Source organism: Tachysurus fulvidraco, chromosome 5 (assembly GCF_022655615.1).
Source record: "Tachysurus fulvidraco isolate hzauxx_2018 chromosome 5, HZAU_PFXX_2.0, whole genome shotgun sequence".
Lineage (NCBI taxonomy): Eukaryota > Metazoa > Chordata > Actinopteri > Siluriformes > Bagridae > Tachysurus > Tachysurus fulvidraco.
The window spans coordinates 26,449,331-26,474,769 of record NC_062522.1 but is presented as its reverse complement, the minus strand read 5'-3'; the positions used below and the strand labels follow the sequence as shown (position 1 = coordinate 26,474,769).

General features: G+C 37.9%; 1 protein-coding gene across 2 annotated transcripts in view; it reads right to left on the bottom strand.

The window, feature by feature from the left end:
- LOC113634438 (protein unc-80 homolog) overlaps positions 1–21,768 on the bottom strand; it is a 54,036-nt gene extending 32,268 nt beyond the window's left edge. The window contains exons 1-24 of one of the 2 annotated variants that reach the window (XM_047813109.1): positions 21,447–21,768; positions 20,940–20,988; positions 19,773–19,929; positions 18,903–19,195; positions 18,605–18,728; positions 18,031–18,095; positions 17,580–17,710; positions 14,989–15,256; positions 14,056–14,190; positions 13,724–13,940; positions 12,909–13,040; positions 11,997–12,265; positions 10,243–10,587; positions 9,918–10,049; positions 9,127–9,274; positions 6,983–7,033; positions 6,381–6,529; positions 6,034–6,197; positions 5,351–5,559; positions 4,290–4,334; positions 3,813–3,919; positions 3,376–3,523; positions 2,690–2,862; positions 1,644–1,856 (exon numbers count right to left, since the gene is read on the bottom strand). In XM_047813109.1, coding sequence (XP_047669065.1) covers positions 1,644–1,856; positions 2,690–2,862; positions 3,376–3,523; positions 3,813–3,919; positions 4,290–4,334; positions 5,351–5,559; positions 6,034–6,197; positions 6,381–6,529; positions 6,983–7,033; positions 9,127–9,274; positions 9,918–10,049; positions 10,243–10,587; positions 11,997–12,265; positions 12,909–13,040; positions 13,724–13,940; positions 14,056–14,190; positions 14,989–15,256; positions 17,580–17,710; positions 18,031–18,095; positions 18,605–18,728; positions 18,903–19,195; positions 19,773–19,929; positions 20,940–20,988; positions 21,447–21,538 — 3,816 coding nt within the window. In that variant the 5' untranslated portion in view covers positions 21,539–21,768. The remainder of the gene's footprint in view (positions 1–1,643; positions 1,857–2,689; positions 2,863–3,375; positions 3,524–3,812; positions 3,920–4,289; positions 4,335–5,350; positions 5,560–6,033; positions 6,198–6,380; positions 6,530–6,982; positions 7,034–9,126; positions 9,275–9,917; positions 10,050–10,242; positions 10,588–11,996; positions 12,266–12,908; positions 13,041–13,723; positions 13,941–14,055; positions 14,191–14,988; positions 15,257–17,579; positions 17,711–18,030; positions 18,096–18,604; positions 18,729–18,902; positions 19,196–19,772; positions 19,930–20,939; positions 20,989–21,446) is intronic. The other variant, XM_047813111.1, reaches the window with a different exon arrangement.
- Between the last annotated feature and the right edge of the window lie 3,671 nt (positions 21,769–25,439).

The window sequence follows — 25,439 nt, the reverse complement described above, 5'->3', positions numbered from 1 at the left end:
TTTTTCCAATCTTATATACTGAAATATATTACTAAACGTTAAAAGAAAATCCATCCAAAGACTTTGTTAATTTTTTAATATATAAATATATAAATATATTTTCTGCAAATTGGGCAAACGGTAATGCAATTTATTCTGTGTCCAAGTACTGTTTATATTTTACTTAAGGTTCTTATTATTGTGATTATAAGAATAGCTCATGTGAACTGCAACATATTAAAATGATCATTAATGATTTCCTTTCAATAAGTTTATTTCTAAAGCTTTAAATTCAACTCTAGCTGACCAAGGTGTTGTACAGAGACATAATAAGCAATCAACACACAGTCAATAAAAAAAAGAAAAAAGTACACAGTAAAACAGGTAAAATATATGAAAGTTAAAAAAGAAGGACAAATTAACACAGATGGGTTTTTAGCTGTTTTTTTAAAAACCTCAACAGAAGATGCATTCTTTATACTGAGAGGAAGCTGGTTCCAGAGAGCGGGCGCAACTGTTGCAAAAGCTCTATCCCCTTTAGATTTCAACCGTGACTGAGGAACCTGAAGAAGAACTTAATTATTGGACCCGAGAGTGGGTGAATAATTTCAGAAATGTAAATGGGTGCTTGACCTTTCAGAGCTTTAAAAACAGTTAAAAGAATTTTAAACTGTATTCTAAAATAAACTGGGAACCAATGTAGGGAAGCTAACACAGGGTAATGTGATCATACTTTTTCTTTTCAGAAAGTAACCTGGCATCTGCATTTTGAACTAACTGTAGCCGATTTAGAGAGGAATGGGGGAGACCAATATAAAGAGAATTACAGTAACCCAATCGAGATGATATAAATGCATGTACTGTAGGACCTTTTCTAGATCCTGAAAAGTTAACATTCATTTCTAAACTAAAATCATTCGTAGTTGATGGAAACTGTTCTTAACAACAGAGCTAATTTGCTTCTAAAATTGAGTTCTTTACATATAGCGAGTATAAGCCTGACTGAAATGGTTCCAGGACACTATTGAGGTTTAGAAATGTGAGTAACTGAGAAAAAAAAACACCTTCTCCAATACATTAGAAATAAATGGCAGTTTAGAAATTGGTCGGTAATTGTTAAAGGAAGAAATATCAAGATTGGGTTTTTTCAACAGTGGTTGAACAACAGCATGTTTAAAAGATGCTGGAACAATGCCAGAAACTAGAGAAGAATTTATGATAGCAGTAATTGTATGACCAAAGGTATCAAAAGCATCCTTAATAATAATAAATGGAGTAACAACATGAGGGGAAGAGGTGGTTTTTGTCTGCATAACCACATCTCTTAGTACAGAGAGGATACAGGTTGAAACATTTTTAACATTATTGTTCTAGATGGACATGGCAAAATTTCACAGGGGTCAGATGCACTAAAAGAGGAGCGGATCATATCAATTTTGTCATGAAAGAATTTTAAAAAATCCTCACAGACATGATGGCTCAATCTTGAGTATGTTACTAGGATTAATAATTGAATTTATAGTGCTAATAAGAATTTTGGGAGAATTGCAATGACTGCTGATAACATCAGAAAAAACTTTCTTTCTGGCTGCTTCTGCTTTTTTCAAACAAACCATATGTACTTTTATTTTAGATGTTTAGTTACAGTTTGGACAGGAACTTACATCACCCCACTGGTAGAAATGCTTAGCTGCGTTCCACTGCAGCTTATTGTTTCTCTTGTTCCCAGCCACAGGTGAGCGTCCTCGTGAAAGCCCTCGCTTTGTTATGTTAACATGATGACCTTTCATCCATTCTGGCCAGTTGCCTCGGTTACAGCGATGTACAAAACGAGCGCACTCCAGGAACAAGGAAGCCCTTGCCACCACTGGAGCTTCCTGATTGGGCGGGGGGTGGGGGGGGGGGGGGACGACAAACAAATGAACAAAATAAATTGAAACAGACCGCTTCAGTCCTGGTGCCAGTCAAATTAAATTAAAACTGTGAGTTAATAATTCACGGAGATAACCGAGTTTTGTTTCTGAGCATGAAGAACTAAATGGCAATGGCAATCAAAAAAGACATTTCATATTATTATTATTATTATTATTATTGTTAATATTATTACAATATACCAAGCAACACTAAAAGGCTAAAATAAAAAATATATAAATTAAACAAGAAACAATAATAATATAGTAAAGAAGCAGAATAACATGTCCACACATAAAATGAATGTAGAATACAAAGCAGAATCAGATAAAGGTCATAAAAAGAACAGATGCACTAGTACACTATATCTCAGTGGCATATGCTGAAAGATTGCTACTATATCAGCTACAGTCCAAACAAAGCGCTAGTGTAATATACAAGATTACTGTTCATATGTGTAAACAATGGTACTGATTAGAGGTATAGTGCAGTATACCAGTAACTGGACAGTCCTACTATTGAATGAATGCAGCTACAATAGACTTGGTGTATTTTCAGTGCTCTTCAAGCAGAGACAGGGAGAGCTGTAATAAAAAGTCTGAGTCAGCCTCTGTTTACAGGTTTGGGACAGAACAGATGCAATGCAAAGTAAGACAGAATAGGGTCTAAAAGGTAAAGGGAATATGAGGATTTTATCATCAATACAAGAGTGTACAGAAAGACAGTTTAAAAATTAGAAGAATAGTCTCTTTATGAGCGGTCATGCTGTGAGAGTGGGTCAGAAAGATAATTGACAAACCAGGTCCAGTGCAGCAGCCAGGATAGAGGCATCGGGGATGGTTCCTGGCTCACAGCAGTTCAGGAGGAACTGAAACCTCTTCATGCCCTGTCTGATAGCACCCAGATTTACTATGTTCTTATTCTTCATTACCTCTGGGTTCGAAGCCAAACGCTCTGGGAATCCATGGCATCCTGTTAGTGATAAAACCACAAGAAAAGTACAATGACTCTGTATGTATGTACAGTATGAAGTGATTCTTTATTTTTCTTTATTATTATTATTATTATTATTATTATTATTATTAATTAAATATGGTAGATAATATGTGGTTATTTTCTACATTTGAGGTATTATTACCATTTAGTATAAATAAGGAAGCAAGATTGAATGTGATGTTATTATCTATACATCCAAAACTTCACATTTAGGCACCTCTTGTGGAGAGCTGGTAGTTCTGGTAGTCAATTTTAGGCCATTGATGGCCAGGACAAAAAAGACAAAATCATTGTCCTTGTGTCACCAGACAGCTTCCCACCGAGATACACAAACAAATACAAACACGCACACAGAGCTGGCATGGAAGATGGTAGAGAACAGTGAGTGCACCAGAAGCACAGAACAGGGACACGGACTGGCACAAACACAGAGGCAGTGGCGGAGGTGCAGTATAGATGGGCGAGGGGGGAATAACCCCAGGGTTCTACCATCTTTCTCCTCTGTGTGGTGAAGCTTGGATGGGTTCCGCCGACCAGACCGCCATTTACCGAGCCTCTTGAAGAAGTTCTCCTCCTCCTCCCTCCCATACTCTGTGGCGCTTCCTTCTGATAGCTTGACTGCGCTGGTGAATTTCACCTGGCAAGACAAAGTGGTCAGCCTTAAGGTCCATTTTTCCAAAAGACTTTTTATGTCACTGCAAACAGGTGTAATTACGTTTAAGATAGCCCACTCAAGAACATATGTGATACAGTTACACCCTTATAAAATGATTAAATTAAAAATATTTAAAACCTCTATTCATTTTAAACAGTTGTTTTTCACATTACAATATTATTGTGAAGTAAAGAGACTCCTGTGTTCTATGTAAGGAAGGTTTGCATGGAAATATATAAAAACATTTACAATGCTCATCACAATGTCTCACCTTGGAGCTCTGTCTGATGAAGGAAAGTCTGTCCACTGAGCTGATGTCCAAGAGGTCCTCCACACCATCAGCCAGACCAGAGAGAGATGAACGCTTCAGCCAGTTGCCTGCACACATGGTCACAACAGAAAACATGGCTGTCCCAAATAATAAAGACCTCCTGACTTATTAAACACAGTTTTTCTTAATGCACTACCTATTAAAAGTGTGGGTTAGATAATATTTGGGTCAGTTTAAACAGAAGCACTTTTATACCTGAGTAATGCTCAAAAGATAAACATGGAAATGGAACTGAACTTATGAGGGAAGGACAATACACACACGGGCTTGGACAAAACCTATAATGGTCACACACAGCTTATAGCTTACTGCATACACAGGGCTTACAAACATTGAAAGTACATTGAAGAGATCCCATATAATCTTTATTTAGAGATCTGTAATGATCACAAAATTTACACACACATATACACATACGTAGGACGGAGAGTGTGAATGGAAGGCGTACAGTCCTACGGCATGCTGGCGACAAAAAAGAACACAAAAAAGAGAAATGAGAATGGGTTTAAACCTCTGAAATTTTAGTAAATTTCAGTACACCAATGGTGTATAAGCCATGTGCACATAATTCAAACTTAATTTCAAATTAAATTTAAAATAAGTAGATCAAATTCAAGCGTAAAGATCTTACAAGCCTACAGTAGATTGCCAGATAAAGCACTGGCATACTAGACTCACAAATGTGCACATGGCTTAAAGATTATATAATGAAACATGGCATGTCCCCATTTTATACAACAAGAAACTAGAAGGCTAATGTTCATGAATGAAATTTGATGGTGGCTTGACAGAGCCCGCTAAACACACTCAAATGGTTGAAGGATATTACAGTGATTTGTGATTATTGATCTTGCTATAGAAACGCAGCTGGTTTTTAGCGTGTTGCCAGGAGGATTTAATATGCTATTAGCTGGTTGTAAGGTGGTAGCTAGGCAGTTGTTAAGGAAACTCAGCTAATAGGTTGCTATCATGAGCCAGCTTGTTACTAGGGTGTTGTTAGGTGTAGTTCCAGGTGGTCAGAGTGGTATTTCTATTCTTTTCTATTTTCTATTTGCTATATGATCCCTGGTGGTTGTTAGGTTGTTGCTAGGTGGTTGCTGTGGTGTTGCTAATATGTGTTATGATAATCCAGTTAGTTGCTTGGCTTATATTCCCCATGTACTACATAATGGAATTCTGCATTGTTTGGCAACCGTAATTCTGATATTTCTCACTCTATTCCCAGTACAAATTTTCAAATAGAAGAAGAAGAAGATGAAGAGGAACAAGAAGCGGAAGAGGAACAAGAATACGATCAGAATTTTGGCTCTTTCAAGCCAACATAATAACAAAATAAACAAGTCCCAACTGTAAATAAAAGCCCAGAAAATGTCCAATGAAATAATGTACATCACACCTTGTATACAGTCACAGGTCAGTGAGTTTAGAATTTTCAGCACATTAATGAGGGTAAATGGATGTCACATCCACACACACACCTATGGGAAGTTTAAGCTTCTTGCGCAGTGAGATACGTCGGGAGCGTGAGCGTGAGCGGCGGTCCGTGGTGGTGCCCGAGTGGGCGGTAGTGCACTCTGATGTGTCCTGTTCTGATTGGCTGCTGGTGTCACTGGCAGCACTCTGAGATTTGAACATCTTCCTCCAGAAGTCCTTCCTTCCTAACAGAGCTCCAGGGATTTGCTCATCACTGACACACATGCATATTGCAAGAGATTCTAATCAAGTTGCTTGGATTTTCAAATGAAATCAAAATGTAACTGAATCACTCCCAAGTATGTACTGTAGCAATCATAACAATTGGCTAAACTCAAAAAACTGCACCAAGTATCTGGCTTGTCAAAAATGTACATGGTAACATTAAATGTGTGACTTTGTGAAAATCCAATATTGTTTATCTTTAGCCTATCAACTTTTGTTCTCAGTGGTAATATTGACCATTACAGAGTGCTACAACTATTCATTAAAATGCCTATGAAAAACATTTTGTGTAAGAGATTTTCTTGAAAATTCATTTGTTTTATAGACATTCCTAAACAATACAAAAAAATCCCATAAAATAGAACATGTAATAGATGATCCTGATATTCTGTTATGTATATAAATGTTTTTGTATTGTGTAATGTTGTCATAAATGTTTTTGTTATTTGTGTAATGTTGTAACCTTTTATGTGCATTTTGCTTGGTCTCCTCTTTGTCGTCGATTTTCTTTGTGGCATTGAGTTTTTCTGCACTGTCCAAAAGGGCACTTAATGCCACACGACGAAATACGTTGCCATGTGATTCTTTGATAAACTGAACCAGCTGTCGGATGTCACAGTACAGACCCTGTTTTTTTTATGTGAATAGTGTACATATGAGAGAGACAGAAATGGAGACAGAGGAAAAGAAACAGGAGAAAATACTCAGAATTAGTGACAGGATGCAAAGCATTTGTACTGAAACACAAGTACTTATGAATATATGACAATTGTGAAAATTTGTCTTAAATTCCTAAAAGATGGATCTCACCAGGTTTTCTGGACTGTGCAGCTCATGTGTAGTGGATGCGCATCTGGTTATGAGGGATTTGAACATGCAGCCCACAACCACAGCCTCCATGCTCTGGGCAAGAGATTTATCCCCTCCTGTAGCAAAATTGTTTCCAAAGCCAGCTTTGTCTGAAACCATACAGAAGTGATTTTAGATGCTGAGCATGAGGCTCAAAGACAAGAAGAAACTGAATTGAGAAACTGAATTGAGGCTTAGGCATGAGTGAGAGAACAACATGGCAAGCACGAAGCCATCAGCACATACAAGATGTAAAAAAGGCAAAAATTATAAAGCACAAATGCAAGGCAACAGGTCTTAAGGATTACACACATGCAAATGTCTGTGGCCTGATAACTCTTGGACCTAACAGTCAGATTATGCTTCCATATCACAGCATTAAGTTTTTTCTGTTGGTTTTGAAAAAGCAATATTTTATATAGATCACATGTCATTTTTAGTTACTACTCTGATGTATTCATCCTACTCTGGAGGTGAGAATGTCACCTTAGACACAGAGAGGGGTGCAGGAATGGGAGTAATGCCTATTTTTTGGGCAGTAAATTTAGATATTGTGTATCTACCGAAGTTTCGCTTATTCGCCCTCCTGGACCTCTCACCTGCACTGCCGTATTCTGCAAGAGAAGAGATGCGGGGCAACATTGGTGTCAGGCCAGCACAGACATGTAGTTTTCAGGAAAACACTAAAACACCTATTCCAAACACACACACGCGCACACAAACCTCACACTCCAAGGGAACTTCAGGGTTTCATTATCATTCCACTCATATGTTCACTAACTTGCCAACTGCTAAAAGTACTGCAAGTAAATTACAATTTACTTCACATAATTTACTGAGAATTGGGGGAAATAATCACCAACCATGCACCATCTAACATTTCTAAATATTAAAGATTGGCAAGTCTACTGAAAGGATGAGTGACTGAGTAATGGAGGAAGAATTATTTACACACACTGGTGTTTTATGGCAAGAGGGTACATCTGAGGGTAGAATAGGACAAATCTATCCACACTACAGCCTAAACTGCCCTTAGAGCCCCTACCAGTCCCTAAAACACAGTTTTAAGGGAGGCGAGTGACAGAGGAGAAATGGGAGAGTGGAGAAAAGTGAATGGAAAACAACAAACAGACATGATCAGTATTTCCAGAACAAAAACAAAATAAGTTTACTCACTTCTATTTTAGAGAATGGGCTACAGTTTCTGTTTAACTATGCAAAATTATAAGTATAGGCACTGCAACAGGTACAGGGTGGAAGAAGGAAGTGTCTTTACAAATTTTATTCAGTATAAAAAGTCCACCGCTGTTCCTTGGCTGTTCCTAGTCTGTCCTGTATATTGGGGTTTGTGATCTACATTTTCTTGATTAATAATTCTAGTATCACAGAAAATGTCCTAATACAATGTATAATATGTAATATTTAACTAAAACTGTTTAGACTGTGTATCACTATATAGTGCCTTGCAAAATGTTGGGTTTTTTTTTTTTTTTTTAAATAAAAACAGGAATTAAGGTTTCTTTTTCCTGAAATTTGTCTTTCAAATCTAACACTGTACATTCCTCAATAGACACTATCAAAATAATGAAACATGGTGGTGGTAGCAGCAAGTTGTGGGGAAACTTTTGCTCAACAGGAGCTGGGGGTCTTGTTAAAGCATAAAGACGGATGTATTGGTAAGACAACCAGCTTCAAACTTCCAAAAAACTAAAGCTTAGGAGAAAGCATACCTTTTATCAGGACAGTGATCCGAAGCAAAAAGCCAAAGCAACTAGAGCTCAAAGCCAACTGAGAATCTGTGACACTGTTTGAAAATGAATGTTCATAATCACCATCCAACAAAACTAAAGAACATGGAGCAAATCTGCCAGGAGTAATAGGGGAAAATAGTTCCCAAACAGTCTGCTTAGTTGGTATGAACATACCCAGTCTGTATTGCTGCCAAATATAAGTCTGTAGAGGTTTAATACCTATGCAACCAGCATTTTTATTTTTTAAGATCTGTTGACAAATAAAACATTTTGACTTTGAGCATTGTCATGATAGATCTCATTTAAATTAAATGGCTTTCAAGGGTGTTAAATGCTTTTTCAAGGCATTGTAGTTGTGAAAAGATGTTAACATTAGTTTATCATCAAGGGAGGGGAAAAAACTTACAGAGAACTCAGTGGACTTACTGGAAATAAAATCCTGTTATAAGCTCAGTTGAAGGTTGTAATACTGCAACATATGGAACGTTTAAGTGGTGAATACTTATGCAAGGCACTATATATTTTGTACACACCTGATGTGAAACATCTACACTAACTGTCTAGACAGTTTGAAATGTTTAGGGATCATGTCAGACTACACAACATTGTATGCTGAATAGACAGACTGAAAGACACTAGCCAACACAGAAAGCCTTGAGACACACACAAAATGCTGTACAGTAGAGACAGGTTTCGTGTGTCATGATATTATCTGATCAGTTATGGCATTTATGGTATTATTAGTTTACCTGAAAATATCATACGACCCAAAATATTCAAATGTATAGAGAATGATGAATTATAACTGCTTTCAGTGGCTACACTAATTACCTCCTGTTGAGCAAAAAAATCCATTTTCGTTGTACGGTATCGGCATTTTTATGTTACAGAGTTAAAAACTTATAGCTGATTGTGAGATTGTGTGGTATACATTGTCCGTAGACATTTCCCCTTACTGTCAGTGATGGGCTCCATACAGAAGCCAAGAAGAGCATGCAGAAAGTCCACTATGTTGTTGAGAGAATCCTTGTTGACATACTCTTTCATGGTCTGCCGGAACTGCACTTTATCTAGCTTGTACAGACTGGTCAGGCAGTTCTGAGCCTACACAGTGGAAGTCAAACAGCATGAACACACAATCCAAACTACTACTACAAATGATGTTAAGGTGATAGATGCTTTCTATTTGAGCATTATGTATGTTACAATGCTTCCAAAAGGCAGACTTTTACAAACTACCACTTCTGATACACTTCTGATTGCACGCTCATCTGCATACATGTGCTCGCCAAGACTGATGAGTGTCACCATGACTGACAAAGGAGAGAGGAATATCATCCATCTCACACAGAAAGCGGCATTGTCAGGGTTTGTTCATTAGATATTCCTCAGGGTTATATTTTTAACAGTGCATTTATGAGATTTACTACATGCTAACGGCTTTACTTGGCAAACAATATCTTTTGAGATACTTCTGGTTTCTATAATGCAGTTTGTTTTGCAAACCTTGATATTTGATCCTAAAATACAATTTGGCTGAATGACAGCATTTGATACGCCAATCATTGCTTATTCAAATTGTTATTTGAACTCGAACAAATTCCACTGAAATGTTTCTGAAAATTTACCTGTTTACCTATACCCTGAAGGACAAGAGTAGACTGAAATTAATGGTAGCACATCTTGAAGCTTCAAGTATGTACAATTTTTTAAAAACTGCATCTACAGGTATTAATAAACCACTCACCTGCATGCGCAGACGGTCTCCAGAGAGCCCACGATGGCCTTCCCCACAGCCATAGGCACAGCCAAGAGACTTCACAATTTTAATTAGCATTGTTAGAGCTAATCTGTGAGTGCTAAGGGCGGAATCCCCTTCCTAGGAATAGGACATGGAAGCAGTATGATGGTACATGTAATATAACATTAGAATATACAATACTAGTAAACTATTATTTACTGGCAGTACAAGGCAATGCATATAAAAATGCACATGGGCATTTTCACAAAGACAAAAATCACACATTCTCTTGTCACTTACTGTCCAACAAATATCAATTTAGGTCACATACCTTATTGCCTTTGTTGTTTTTAATATCATTTTTACTTCCACTTCCACTCTCTCCTCCTCCACCTCCTCCTCCCCCATCTCCTCCTCCATCACCATCTCCACTCCCCCCACTGGGAACAGCCCCAGTGCTGCCAGCCACACCTCCATGAGCACCGCCTACACTTTGACTGGCTCCTTCCTTAGAAAGGTCTGCCTCCTTCACCTTGTCCTCTTGTTTGGCACCCTTCTTAGACATGCTGGGCACAACACCCAGCTGCAACAGGCTTTCGATAATGTTGAGGGCCACGTCGCAAATCCGTGAGCTAATGTCATGAGTGAGGACAGCATACACAGCCCTGAGCACAGCCTAGAAAGGTTAGTAAAAGATTAGTAAAAATAATGCCTAGGTTATAAATGTCAGACAGATTGTCAATTTTGTGATTTGGCTGAGGTTTACAGTCATGGAAAAAAAGAACTACCTCTTTTGATTTTATGTTTTTATTTATTACGGTCAATAACAATTGTGAGGTCTTCACTAACTTATATATACACACGCACTGTATAACGACATTATTCAATTTGTAGTCATTTTTCTCAAAAAGTAAAACTACACCAGGATTTGAGCAATTAAGTGCACCCTTCCTACATCCACAATCATTAAGAGAATAATTATCGGCCAGGTCTTATTAATAAAATTCTCATGATTAGTTAATCAGCAAGAAGTGTGAATGCTCCAGACCTTCAAACTGCCAAAAGCTCTGCTTTCAAAGAAGTAATCAGGTGTGTTTACATCATGCGAAGAAGGATGAACATCAGCCCTGATCTCAGAAAAGCAAATATTGCTACTGACCAACCGGAGAAGGGTTATAAGGCCATCTCTAAATAATTTCAAATTTACCATTCTGTAGTTAGATGGATTACTTACACGCAAGGAACCTTTAAGACACTTGCAAATCTTCAAGAGATTGGGCATCCCAACAAATACTTTCTGAGGTTAGCTACAAGTTACGTCATGTGGCCTACAGGCTTCTGTTAGGACATTAAATGTTTATGTTCATGAGAGCACAATCGGAAAAAAAAGTAAAAAATATGGCTTTTATAGAAGGGTGGGAAAGAAACAGCCCCTTCTCTATAAAAAGAATATGACTTTGCAGATCTGCACCTGACCAAACCACAAAAGGTCTGAAACAATATCAGAAGGACTAAAGAGATCCAGGGGAAGATGTTCAATCATTGTATGTCACATGGCACAGCAAAAAAATGAAGCCATCACTACAAAACAGTCATATCACTTATCATGTCATACTGTCAATCATGGTGGTTTAGGGGTGATGATTTGGGCTTGCTTTGCAGGTACTCCACATTATACCAGATGTGAGGCCTTCTTTAAAGCAGCTTAAGCTGACCAAAGTGGGCCATACAACAAGACAGTGATCCCAAGCATGGCAGTAAATTTACACGTGAATGGCTCATAATGAATCGGTTGCAATGGCCAGGTCAATATCCAGACTTCAGCCCCATTGAGATGCTGTGGGGAAATTATAAAAAGACCCTAAAGGAATGCCTTCAATCATCAGTAAACTGAAGCAAATTTGTGAAGCAGATAAAGCCAAATTTCTCCAAAACATTGTGATACAAATAAACTTTTTTTTAACCATCAATTATTTTCTAAACCACTATGTATGTAATCAGTGAATGTATTGACCTATTAACCCAATGTACTAAAAAAATGGATAATAAACTAAACAACTTTCTGAAAACTTCTCTCCCCCTTACAGAGAGATCCAGCATGCCATTCTTCAGGATAAAGTTGTTGGTTCCCTCAATGCTTTCTCTTTCTTCCAGACATGAGTAGTTGATGCAGGAGTCAGTGAGGCTGCGTGGCAGGTTGGAGCAAGCCAATGGCTCACAGGGCATCTCAGGGATGGGGTTTGGATTGCAGAGCTTCTTAATGTGTTCAGTAAAGAAATCAGTGTAGCCCACATTAAAAGAAGCCACTGTTGTGTTAAAAGTGGCCATAGTGATAGTGGAGATCTGGGAACGGACTGGGAGATGAAAGAGAGAGACAGAGAGAGAGACAGAGAGAGAGAGAGAGAGAGAGAGAGAGAGAGAGAGAGAGAGGGGGGCAGAAATAGTACAAGTCAGATAATGGCGTATGCGTTTTTAATGATATAATCAGTGAAAAAATAGTGCGATGATAAAACACCTCATTGGGCAAATTATTCTTGTTAATGCCAATCTTTTTTTTTTTTTTTTTTACAAAAGAATTAAATTTTATTATAAGAAGACCGCATTATTTTTTTATTTATATATGGTTATGATATTTAATGTTGTAGAAAACAACGTTAAAACTGTAAAACTTTAAAACTTAGTTTACAATAATTCCTGCAGCTATGAATAGTAGCTCACCAGGATCTCTTATTTTTCTCTATATTGAAGTTCATAATACAAAAAAGCAGCTTGTCATGTTATAGAAAATATGCAAACCTTTGCCTTTGTGTTTTGCCCAAGTATCTCTGTTTGCCTATTCCCTGACTTCTGCCTGTTTCCTAATTCTGTTCAATGCGTTCGATTTATTTGACTGTGTTAAAGGATCTTAACCTTTAGGATTAAGCTGTCTCTGTTTCTGCCTCCTGACACTGAAAAATTGCTTAATCATTTTTATAAGATGGGATGAAGGACACTTACCACCCTCTTTGATGGTGTTCTCACTGTGGCTGTTGGAGTGGTCAGGCAGGTTGTGGTGGGAATGAGAGTGTTTTACTCCAAGACTGTCCACATCCCCTGCTGTGTCTGTGCTGCCACGACGAGTCAACTTCCCTGCCAGACAAATCAACATAAGCATTTAACAAAATCCAACTGGCTATAATGTAATAAAATCATTATTATAATTAGGATTAAATATATCCAAGAATGACAGTGTGTCTTGATTTTATTCATGTAAAACCAAACTAAGAAAGACAAAAATAGGTGTATAATCTACACTTCTTTTTAAGGAGTGGACACATTATGTCTAGAAAAGGTTTAAAAAACCAAGCGTAAGAACGTATCATCCGAACCTCATATGTGATTTTGGCACAGGTATTACCCGGATGCATTTCCTGACATAACACACCATTCTATACAGACTTGGAACCAGCAATGAGAATTAACCCCTCAGTGTCTGGGTTGGTTCCCTGCCCAGGAATCGAACGTGGTCCAAGGCAGCATCCTGCCACTGGACCACCAGGGCTTTAGTATTATTCAGATATTACTGTAATGTTACTCACACCAATTGCACCAATGCTTTTTAGTCTTTCTAGTCTAGTCTTTGCTTTGTAATATATAACTTTGTTAATATTCTATGAATTTCCATTTTTCTTGGTGGCTACCTTTTCATAGAAATAATTACTGAACATAACATTTATTACCGCATAAAGAAACATCACCACCCACAACACAGCACTTACAGCATTTAAACAAGAATGTTTTTTGATCTAGTATCACTTAAATGCTAGTGTTACCCATGATAGTGGAGGGCCAGCCACTTCGCTCCAGGGCCCGCCTGTCATCACCCAATCCAGAGAAGCTTCCAAATGAGAAGGTGCTCCGTGTAGGTGAAACATCCAGGTGGTCCTCGTGCATGAGGAAAGGCACCCCCATACGCCGTTGTCTCTTCTTTCCTGTATGGTGGAAAGGAATAGAGCCCTTTCTTTCCCTGTCCTCCCTGCGGTTCTTAAACTGAAAACGTATATATATATATATAAAAAAAACAGAACATGGGTTCTTTAACATTTGCTTTCTCAAGCTATTAAGTTGTACTGTATTTAACCAACATTTCCTGGAATCAACAAACCTTTTTAAAAATATTCATGCTCATGTCTGTAGAGAGGTCTGGGATGGCTTGTCTTCTGAGGTTGGTAATGGATATTTTGGAGAAGGTCTCTGAGCTCAGGGATCTCCCCTCCTCATTACACTTTAGGGTCATGTCCTTAGCACAGAGAAAGTATAATCATATCTTCCATACAGAATTTAACAAATTGTATGATTTTTGTTCAAGTCATTAAGGCCCAAGCATTCTATTTCATTAAGCAAACTGCTTAAGCATTCGCAGTGCAAGCTATAAAAAAAGAGACCCTTGTATTCAGTAATTGCTAGATCACCAAATTTGCACAACAGTTAGAAATTTCTGATTATTTCTACCCTATTTTTTTATCCTTATTTCATCAGACATTCTGTGATTTTATGAACAACCAGCTTCAGTTTGGAGTTGGACTTTCCAAAACCAACTTGGTAGACTGGTAGAGTATGTAGACTGTTAATGACCTATAATTCTATTCTGGACCTGATGTTACCATGTTTAAAAATTGTGACATAGTTGTCACACCATACTGGTGTACATTATATACCAGTAAAAATGATTTTGTCAGAAACCATAATACTTAAATCTGTGTGAAAGAATTCAAAAATACATCTAAAAAAATCACCACAGAGCTGAAATATCTGGAGGAAATAAGAGAAGATTATTTCTTCTCTGTAAAAAGAGTAAAAAGATCCCCATAACAAGTCCACTTTAATAATGTTCTTAATATTTAATAAGATTTAATCTAAATCTAATCTAAATAATTAATTCTTTGATATTACTTGATTATAATGTAATCATTTAAATTTCTTGGCATACTCACATATGCATATTTAAAGCATATAATGCACTGTGACATTGAGTTAAAAGGTTTTCATATAGTACTATCATCTAATTCACGTCTAACTAGTTTGCAGTGTAATCTACCTGTGTTTTATGTGTGTTGACCAGAGATGGAGTTGCAGCCACCATGGAGCTGCTCCGTGGTCGAGGTAGGGGTGCCATGGGGGGTTCGGGTGGCCTTTCAGGCTTCTCTTGCAAAATCTGCCTGAGTCGCTGCAGGTAGAAGAGAAGAGCCCAGTGTACACCCTCCTCTGTCCAATGAGGCTGAAGCAAGCAACGTAGAACGGCCACGTCAAAGTAGGTGGCATAGCGTGCCCGCTGGCATACAGGGACACCTCCAGTTGCTGACAACCTACCAAGAGATGTATTTTATATATCAGGGCCTAAATAAAAAGTGTGTGGTCCCCAAAACTTTAGAACATAGATAGGAAAAAATAAGTACACCCTTCATGCTTCCACAATCATTGAAAGAGAAAGCACATTAAAGGTCCATGACAGCACAAACAGAAAAAGACAAAATAAAGTACAGCTTTCATGGAAGGGTGGCTAGGGAAAAAAGCCCCTTCACTCCAAAATGAATATGGCAGCATGGTTTCAGTTTGTATCAGAAAAAAACACAGAAGTTCTGGAACAATATCCTTTGCAATGATAAGTCCAAACACAGCATATCACTACAAACATCTCATACCACATGTCAGGCATGGTGGAAGACAAGAAATGTTTATGACATTGCAGCCATAGACCTGTAGCCACAGGACCTGGGTAGCTTGCAGTCATTGAAAAACCTTCTGGTACTCTGGCAAATAACAAAAGATCTTGATGTTTTATGCAATGAGGGGCATTTTGCTGACCCCTTAGAGGGAAAAAGCACTATAAACCAATACACTGTTATTCTGACTTTTCACCTTTAACCTGTGATATCTATCCTGTTAGGAGTCTCTTCCAGGATGAGTCTCCCTATTCACGGAGCACAAGGGTTCAACAAATTGCTTGCTAAGGATGAAAAATATATTATTAAATGTTATGGCTTACAAGGTCATCAGAGCTCGACCCTATTGAATATCAGTTAGAGACGTTGGCGCAGCTCTATACCTCCAATAACAAATCATTCAACTGAGAAGAATGTCATCTAGAAGAATTGCTCAATCGTTGCAATACAGTTACAGGGACTTGTAGAATCTACAGCAGCTATGCCAAATGGACATTAAAGCTATTTTGATGGCTTTTAGATGGCAGGTGGTTGTAATTTTATTGCTGATCCGTGCTAGTTATAGCACGGATCAGCAATAAAATTACAACCACCTGCCTAGTATTCTGTAGGTCCTCTTTGTGCAACCAAATCAGCCGAGGCATGAACCCCACAAGACTTGCTTTGTGGTATCCGGGACTAAGACGAACAGGGAAAATTTAAGCCCTGAAGACGGTAATATTCATTGAACCATTCCTGAACAATTTTTTGCAGAGTGGCAGGGTTTATTACCCTGCTAAAGGAGCCACAGCTATTCTGGAATACAGTTGCCATGTATAGATTTTATAGATGGTATGCAACAATGTTTAGGTAGGTGGTATGTGTCAAATTAACCACTCCACTTCCCAGAATAGATAAATTCACAGCAGAACACTACCAAGTTTGCATCACACTACTTATGCCAGCCTGCCTTCTGTCCACAGTGCATCCTGGTGCCATCTCATCAATGAGATGTAAACATCATCAACCTTCAGACCAGACCGCTGTGTACCAAATTCAATTTTAATTTATTTGTATAGTGCTTTTAACAATTGCCGCTGTCTCAAAGCAGCTTTTCAGATTCAGATTAAGATGAAGAAGAACTGGTCCAGTTAAGACACTCAGCTACTTAGCCCCACATGTACTGTCTGTTATGACACCTTTCTATCATATCCATCATTAACCTTTTCTACAATTTGTGCCACAGCACTTCTGTGGGATCAGACCAGCTGGACTAGCCTTCACTCCCTACAAACATCTATGTTTTTGTCACCCATGACCCTGTTGCAGATTCCCTGGTTGTCCTTCCTTGGACCACTTTTGGTAGGTTATAACCACTGTATTATAGGAACCTACCACAAGACATGCCATTTTGAAGATGATCTGACCCAGTCGTCCATCTATCATTCTCCTAAGCACTAAACTGAAGTTGTAACAAAATTACTTAATGAGGACAAAGTGAAAGTACCCAATTGGCCATCACAAAACTCTGACTTAAATTACTTGAAAAAAGAAAGTCCACCAAGAAGGCCTACATACTGTAGCACACCAAAACAGACCTGTCACAGAAATGGTCATAAATCTTGTGGAAGGTTATCCCAAGTCTATAATTCAAGCTCAAGCAATGAAAAACCAATGTCACCAAAAACCATATACACATTTATAAGTATATATATATACATTTCTGAGCAACTTAAATCTGATATTTAAATAAAAGCTGAAATAAATTTCTCTTAGCTATTATTTTAAAATTTGCACTTATTGATATAATGTAGACACCATAAAGGACTTAAACACAGGAAATGGATAATAACGAAGTAAAAGTCTTTTGAGTCTTTAGCCAGGGTCTATACAAAATATTTGGTCTCAGTTGTACATATATTTATTTCTAGCTAAATTCATGCAGTTTGAGTGTTGTGTGTTTCTCTAGACACACAAGACTGCTCACTTTTTTTGAGTGACGCCTCGATCACATGGCTGCTGTGAGGTGCCTCCTCTCTCCACCGAGTTGCCACGGCGACAGCTCTGGCCCTTCACCGAAGGAGAGGAGGAGCCAGACTTAGCAGATTCACACACAACCTGGAGAGGAGAGGAAATCAGGTCACATGACCCAAGCAATGAGAAATCACATTACTGAAGGAAAAAAGCTCTCTGGGGATTGTGAGGACTAAGAGGATTATACAGTTGCTCAACAAACACCATCAGATCAATCACTCCCAAACCAGTCATTTCCCAATTATGTCTACTTCCTGTTTGCTTTAATAAATAGAAACTTCTTCCAATTTGAGGTAAGTGATGAGGGTACCAGTAAGTAACAAAAGTAACTGGTTCCTATTTGTTCCCATGTAAATCTGAATGTGTTATTCTGGATTTGTATCACAAGATGTTTAAGTACTTACTGTGGGACAAGGGTTGCTGGGAGCACAGAGAGTGCACTGGTTATTTACCACAGAGTTCCTCTTTGCTGTGGAGAAAATGTAAAAAAAAATATGTAAAAATTACACTTGAAATTTCAATTCAAAGATGAATGAATGCTCTTTTTTTTTTTAATCTAAAACCCAAATGTCTTCGGTGTATAAAAAATAAATGGCCTCCCCAATCAAATATTATTGGAGTCACCTAATATAAAAATGTTCTTCTATAAGCAGTATGAATATAATACAAAAAATTCAATTATTCATCTTGAATTTTTGTATTATATTAATCTTTGTATAATATTAAACCTTTTGTATTATGTTTCTTATAATCTGGAAAGCTGTTTTGAGACAATGTCCATTGTCAAAAGTGCTATACAATTGAATTGAATTGAATCTAAATGTTTTATTTTTGGATTTTTAATGAACTAGAATAATGTTAATATATTATATATACGCCCAAGCAAAATGTAATCTGATTCTTGTGTGAAAGGAAGAGAAGTTAGTTTGGTATCCATTTTTTACCTTTATAAATGATTTACTTATACCCAAATCTCACCAGTAACAATGTTGCGCATGGGCTTGATGAGAGCAGAGAAGGCAGGGACATCAGGCTGGCGATGCTCCCACATGGGCTGCCAAATCACAAGGCCACTAGCCAACCGAAATGTAAGATCAGACTCCTGTCCAATACAAATATAAGTGTTAGGCTTAAATGTGTTGCATATTAACCTGCCTAATTCAACTCATCAAACTGTGGAGCTGGGCACTCCAGACATAAACATTATATAGAATTATAGACATGCTGTAGGTAAATATAATAAATGACAGAAAATATGCAAAGGAACAGAACAGACCTTAATACGGTTGACAAGAGGAGCAAAGAGAAAAACAAACAGCTCTACAGTGGCCATGTTCTTGTGGTAAAGTTTTGCTCGAGCGTATTCGTTCTCTTCTGGAGTACTGCCATTGCGATCCAGATGGCTTTGGTTGCTCAAAGGCTGGAAGAAGGCACAGCTGCTGCCACTGCTACCACCCCCAGACCATCCATGTCCCTGGTCCTGGTGGCACTCCTGAGCTGCCTCCAGCAGCATCCAGTGAAGAGTGTGGAGTAGCTTGGTCTCAGCTACACCAAGTTTATCCTGGTGCCCTGGTTGAGGCACAGAAACATTGTTAATTCAGTTTAAAGCAAGGGCATAAACATTTAAGCAAAACAAATATAAAATAAGTCCAAAATTAAGCATTATGTACTTTTTAATTACATTTTAAAACGGTTAAATTTTCTTAACCATATATATTTCATACCAGCATTAAAGTATCTTGAAGCATCTTTAAAAAGTTATGTAACTTACCATTAGAACAAAGCAAAAAAAATGTTTTGTGGGCATGAATACAGAAACAATATATAAAACTTTGCCAAGGTGAAAAAATAAACATGACCTTAAAGACCTTTCTACAGTACAATACAATAAAAATAACCCTTTTTATTAACAATAACAACTGCTGCTGACTGATCAAGTGGAATTCAAGAAAATATGTATGAGAGCTTGAAATATGGCATTAATATAAAAAAAAAATAGTGTGTGTTAGTGGCAGAAAATTAAGTAATTTCAAAGAAATGTACTCAAAATTAACAAGAAATTGTCAAACATCAAAGTTTATGTTAAACACACCAGTATCAAGCTGTCGTGTGTCAGAGTATGCAGTTGTAGACTTTGACTTCTTACCTAGCTTGTTGCGGTTGGAGAGGAGGATGGAGGTGCAGTGGAGGACATGAGGCAGTGCAGCCTGCACAAGCTCCCAACGCATAATGCTCTGGATGGCCTCAGTGAGAGCTGGAGAAAGGCCATGGAGCTTATTCTCCACCAGCACTCGCTCAAAAGACTACAGGAAGAACACACATTTCATGAGGATATCGTGTAGCTAGGGAAATGTATTACATTAACGTCATGTTCTGCTAATATTTAGCAACGAATCATCCAGTGACGCGCGTCATGTCTTTGATTTTACAGCAATAAAATTTTAACCTGAGCTTAATGTGAAGTGTGGTCAGGACCATTTCATTGGAGTTAAAAAAAGGTTTTATTGTTTTTTTTTTCATCTCATGCAACTCAAAAACATGATTTTAAATGTTTAATGACTACTGAAAGGTTGATCTGATTAGATGGATTGATGACTGGGCCAAATGTAAATTTAACAGGGGCCAGACTTTTAAAATTTTTACTGTAATTTTTTTTATATTTAAAAAGATTTTAAAGATTGTACTTATTATTCATTAAAAACGACCATGTATTCCTTACAAATAAAGTGTTTAATGTCTATTTTCTGATGTCACTTCATTTTGCTAGGTTTTATGCTATGGATAGGCAGACCCTTACTGCAAAGTTTCACATACTACTGTAGCGTGATAACCCAAAGCACAGGTCAAGGTTAATGGGGATGGAACACTGTACTACTGCAACCTGTAGAATGACATGAAGTGAACTGTGCACATGAAATACACATGTAATTTGAGAGAATTGGCGCATTTGTCAATGAATTGTGGATTATAATTGCCAAATCAAACAAACATCCATTAAACCCTTGGTTATGCATTACAAGCAAAATGTGCTTTAACTTTAAAAGTATTAAATAGGGGGTGTAAATACTTTTGCAACCAAGTTATTGTAAGTTGTTCTTTTTTATTTTACCTAGTGTTTTTGTTTGTTTTGCACCTGAAATATCACATTATATGTGTAAAACGATTTAACAGATATATTAAACACCAGCCTGCCCGAATAAGGAGGTGCTGAGTCACGTGACAGCGCCTGAAGCCTCAGGTGTAATGAGTGATTAGGGACGAAGGACGAAGGATGATGGGGAGCAACATGACAACAGAACCGCTCATTACTCACCACGCAGGATGCTTCATACTGCTTTCCTAACTTTGGTCGCAAAAATGCGCTGGGAAAAATGTACATAAAGAAACAGACATCGTCAGCGATCACAACGAAAGACTTGGCTAATTCTTCTTCTTCTTCTTCTTCTTATTATTATTATTATACACAAAACAGAGTTATGGGCTGAACCCAATGAGCTTTCTACATTAAATTCCATCGTACAATCATACATAGTTAAATCGTGGTTAAAAATACATCCCATGTTTATCATACACTGTGAAAAGATGAAATGCGGTACAACGCCTGGGGATTAATACTGAGAGCTAGAAGAATGACTAGTAGAGAGAGAGAGAGAGAGAGAGAGAGAGAGAGAGAGAGAGAGAGAGAGAGAGAGAGAGAGAGAGAGAGAGAGAGAGAGAGAGAGAGAGAGAGAGAGAGAGAGAGAGAGAGAGACTCTCACATCTGCCTTAAAAAGCGACCACAGAATAAAAGCAGGTGATTGTTAAGGGTTAGATGATGAACCTGGTCTGTCTCCACAGGAAGGTCTGTATGGGGAACGGGATCCCACCGCAGTTCTCCGGGTCGCTGTCATCCAAGCTCTTCCTCTTCACCATCTTCACGGAGACTGACGGACACTAAAATGTATCCTGCTCAGGAGCATCAAGGTGACATTTTCTGTTCATCGGGAAAGATGTAAATATTTCTAATGGGGTTCTGAACGCCGTCGTCTTTTCGCATCAACGGTATCCAGTTAAGCAGCCAGGAATATCAGTGACCGAGCTGTCTGTGGTTTAAAGACGCATCACAGGAAATGAACGGAAACCAGCAGCCCACATCCGGGACAGAGAAACCTGACAGTAAGCAATGACCACATTTCATGTAGAATTTAAACACATTAAGTGAAATACAAGAGTACCAGTAAAACATTATGTTTGCCCCTTAATGCACTTGTCAGAAAAATGACCTTTTATTTCCACAGGCTTGGTTTAGCCTCAATGATTCAATTCAAATGAATTCAATTCAATTTATTTGTATAGCACTTTTAATAATTCACATTGTCTCAAAGCAGCTTTACAGAAGTATGGAAACAGAAGAGAGAGAAAAAATAAATAATATAGAATAAAATGAATTAGAAGAATAAATAAGAATAAAATAATAAATAAATAAACAAATATAATAAATAAATGGAAGATATTAAACAATTAATGTTTAAAATGAATTTAAAGAATATTAACTTAAAATTTAAAATACTATATATTTTAATACTGTATACTATATAATCTATCCCTATCCACAATGACGGCAGCAAGGAAAAACTCCCTGAGATGAAATGCGGAAGAAACCTTGAGAGGAACCAGGCTCAGAAGGGAACCTTATTTGAGTGACACTGGACAGTAAATAATGTCAAAGTAAATTATGATAACATTGCATTGCACATTGTGTATTGTAGTTTAGGTTCAATGTTCAAGGTTCTTTATTTGTCACATAAATAACAGTGAGACGTAATATAGTGAAATGCAAAGTGCAGCAATGAACAACAGAAATAAACTGAATATAATAAAATATGACAGATAAAAAAATATATGAATCATATATTAAAATATAGTAGTAAAGAGAAATGTAATGATGATGAATAGACTTTAATAGAATGTATGCAATTTATACAAAGTATTCCCTTCATAGTGCAAGGTGTGATGTGATGTGAGTTTGTGTGTGAGGAAGGAATATGAAGACTCTCTGTAGTCCTTATTTAGTACCTAGATTGATTGAGGGTAGAAACTGTCCTCCAGATTCTGGTAGCACTTCCCTGATGGGAGTGCCTTTAAGAGATGGCGTTCCGGGGTGTTGAAATTCTTGACAGTACTCTCATCCCTGGTGCTGCATCGCTGGTTGTGGTTCAACTTTTTTTGAGTAATATTTTTAAGCAGATAAAAACTGTAAAGTTGGTCTCCAGAGGTATTAATCTCAAGACCTCCCCATACCAATCCCCAGTGATGCTATATGATTAGATACCCAGTGTTTAAGGACAGACAAACTGTATATTTGGCAAGTAATATCGTTAATGTAACATAATTATCAATATACACTGAAGGGTGTGATGGCTGTAAATAATATATGAGTACAGCAACAACTTCCTCACTTCCCTCCAGAATTTCCTTTTACTACTGCTATATTCTACTTAATTAGGTCTGTACAGCTGTATTAATTAGGAGACATTTACAATGTCTCCTAATAGCTGCAGTAGAATGATTTAATTTCATTCAAAAGGTCCCATATATGCAGGAAGTGATTTCATCAGCAGTAGGCTGTTTGAGAACTTCTTCCAGAAAGTGTGTGTGTCAGGATTAGTTTGGGATTTTTCTATACTTATATAATTTCTATTTATTAAAAAACAAACAAACAAAAAAAAACATCTGTTAAACACCAGGTTATGGCATAAAGGGAGGAAGACTGGGTTAACCATTATTCGTGCAAGAAGGGATCTCTGATTTTTAAAAAATGTATGTGTGTGGATATGGTCTCACTGTTCACATTAATAGGAACACCTGGGCAATCAGCCATCAGGTGGGTGCAAATGTGAACAGCCTGGTGTAGAGCCAAGAGCCTGCCTCTGAATGTAGACCAAAAAAAGGGATGGTTGTTGACTCCAGGAGAGCACAGAGGGACCATTCTCTGCTAAAGAATCCCCAGTGAAGATCATCAAGAGCACCAAATTCCTTGGTGTTTACCTGAGAGAGAAAATCACCTGGTTCCTCAACACAAGCTCCATCACCAAGAAAGCCCAGTATCTCTACTTCCTACAAAGCCAAAATCCTGTGCAGCTACATCACTGCTTTAATTGGGAACCCTACAGCAGATTATGAAGACAGCTGAGAAGATGAGGGAAGAGTCTCTTCCCTCCATAACAGACATTAACACTAATGCACCAACTGCAAACCAAACAGCATTGTGGCTGACCCCATACACCCCTAAAACACACTTTTCAACCCTACTGCAATCTAGAAAAAGGTACAAAACGTTTGTGCCCTCACAACCAAACTGTAACACTTTCTTCACTCAAGCCATAAGACTCAACTGACTGAACACATGCACACACAAACAGACACACTTGCACTCAGTCTGCAAATTAAATCTTACTTTTTATAATGCAGCTACAACCGTTTTGCACACTAAACTGTATCTATGTATATTTTATGTATCTGTCTTATTGACTTGCACTGTTTGCACACCTGCACTTTTTCAGTAGGTTCATTTATTTATTTATTTTTTTACTCATTAGCCCTAACCGTTCAGTCTTATGTAGCTCTGTGTTTATATAGCACCAGAATTCTGAGGGAACGTTGTTTCATGTAACTGTACCAGCTACATACGCAGATCAGGAATAACATTATGACCACCTTCCTAATATTGTGATGGTCCCACTTTTGCTGCCAAAACAGCCCTAACCCATCGAGGCATGGACTCCACTAGACCCCTGAAGTGTGCTGTTGTTTCTGGCACCTAAATGTTCCACCAAGCAGCAGATCTTTAAAGTCCTGCAAGTTGCGAGGTGGGACCTCCCATGGACCTCAAACTCGTTCTTTTTGTGCTTCTTAAACGATTCCATTAGGGAATACCATTTCCATGAAAGGGTGTACATGGTCTGTAACAGTGCTTAGGTATGCTTAGATAGGTAAAGCATCACGCTGCCTCCATCGACTTGCTTTTTTCCCCATAGTGCATCCTGCTGCCATGTGTTCCCCAGGGTGAGCGACACATGCCCCCTGGCCATCCAAATTATGTAAAAGAAAACGTGATTCATCAGACCAGGCCACCTTCTTCAATTGCTCCTTGGTCCAGTTCTAATGCCCACGTGCCAATTGTTAACACTTTCCGCAGTGGACAGGGGTCAGTATGGTCACCCTGACTGGTCTGTGGCTATGCAGCTCCATCCATACTCAACAAATTCAATTCACTTCAATTCAATTCTGCTATTCAAATTACGATGTACTGTGTATTCTGACACCTTTTCATCAGAACCAGCTTTAACTTCAACAATTTGAGCTACAGTAGCTCATCTGTTGGATCGGACCACATTGAGCTTGCCTTCGGTCTCCACGTAGATCAGTGAGCCTTGGCCGCCCATGACCTTGTTGCCTGTTCACCACTGTTCTTTCCTTGGATCACTTTTGATATATACCGATAACCGCAGGATGTGAACAAACTGCATTTTTGGAGATGCTAAAAATGGTAAAGTAATGTGTCATTTGTGTGGACAGTGTGTCTGTGTGAGAGAGCACTGCACAGTTATGTAAACTTACCTTATTTTACCATAGATTAAGAATTTTGCTATTAATTTTGAGCAAGTTATGGGTTTAATTGTTATTCTGGGTGGAACCATATATTGTAGTTTTTTTGTGTTCATGAATAGTCTTTAGAAACACACAAAACTGACCAATATACAATATTTGGCCAAAGATACAGCAGGTAACATAAGTATTGAACACTTTACCATACAGGAAGCCTTGAAGCTGT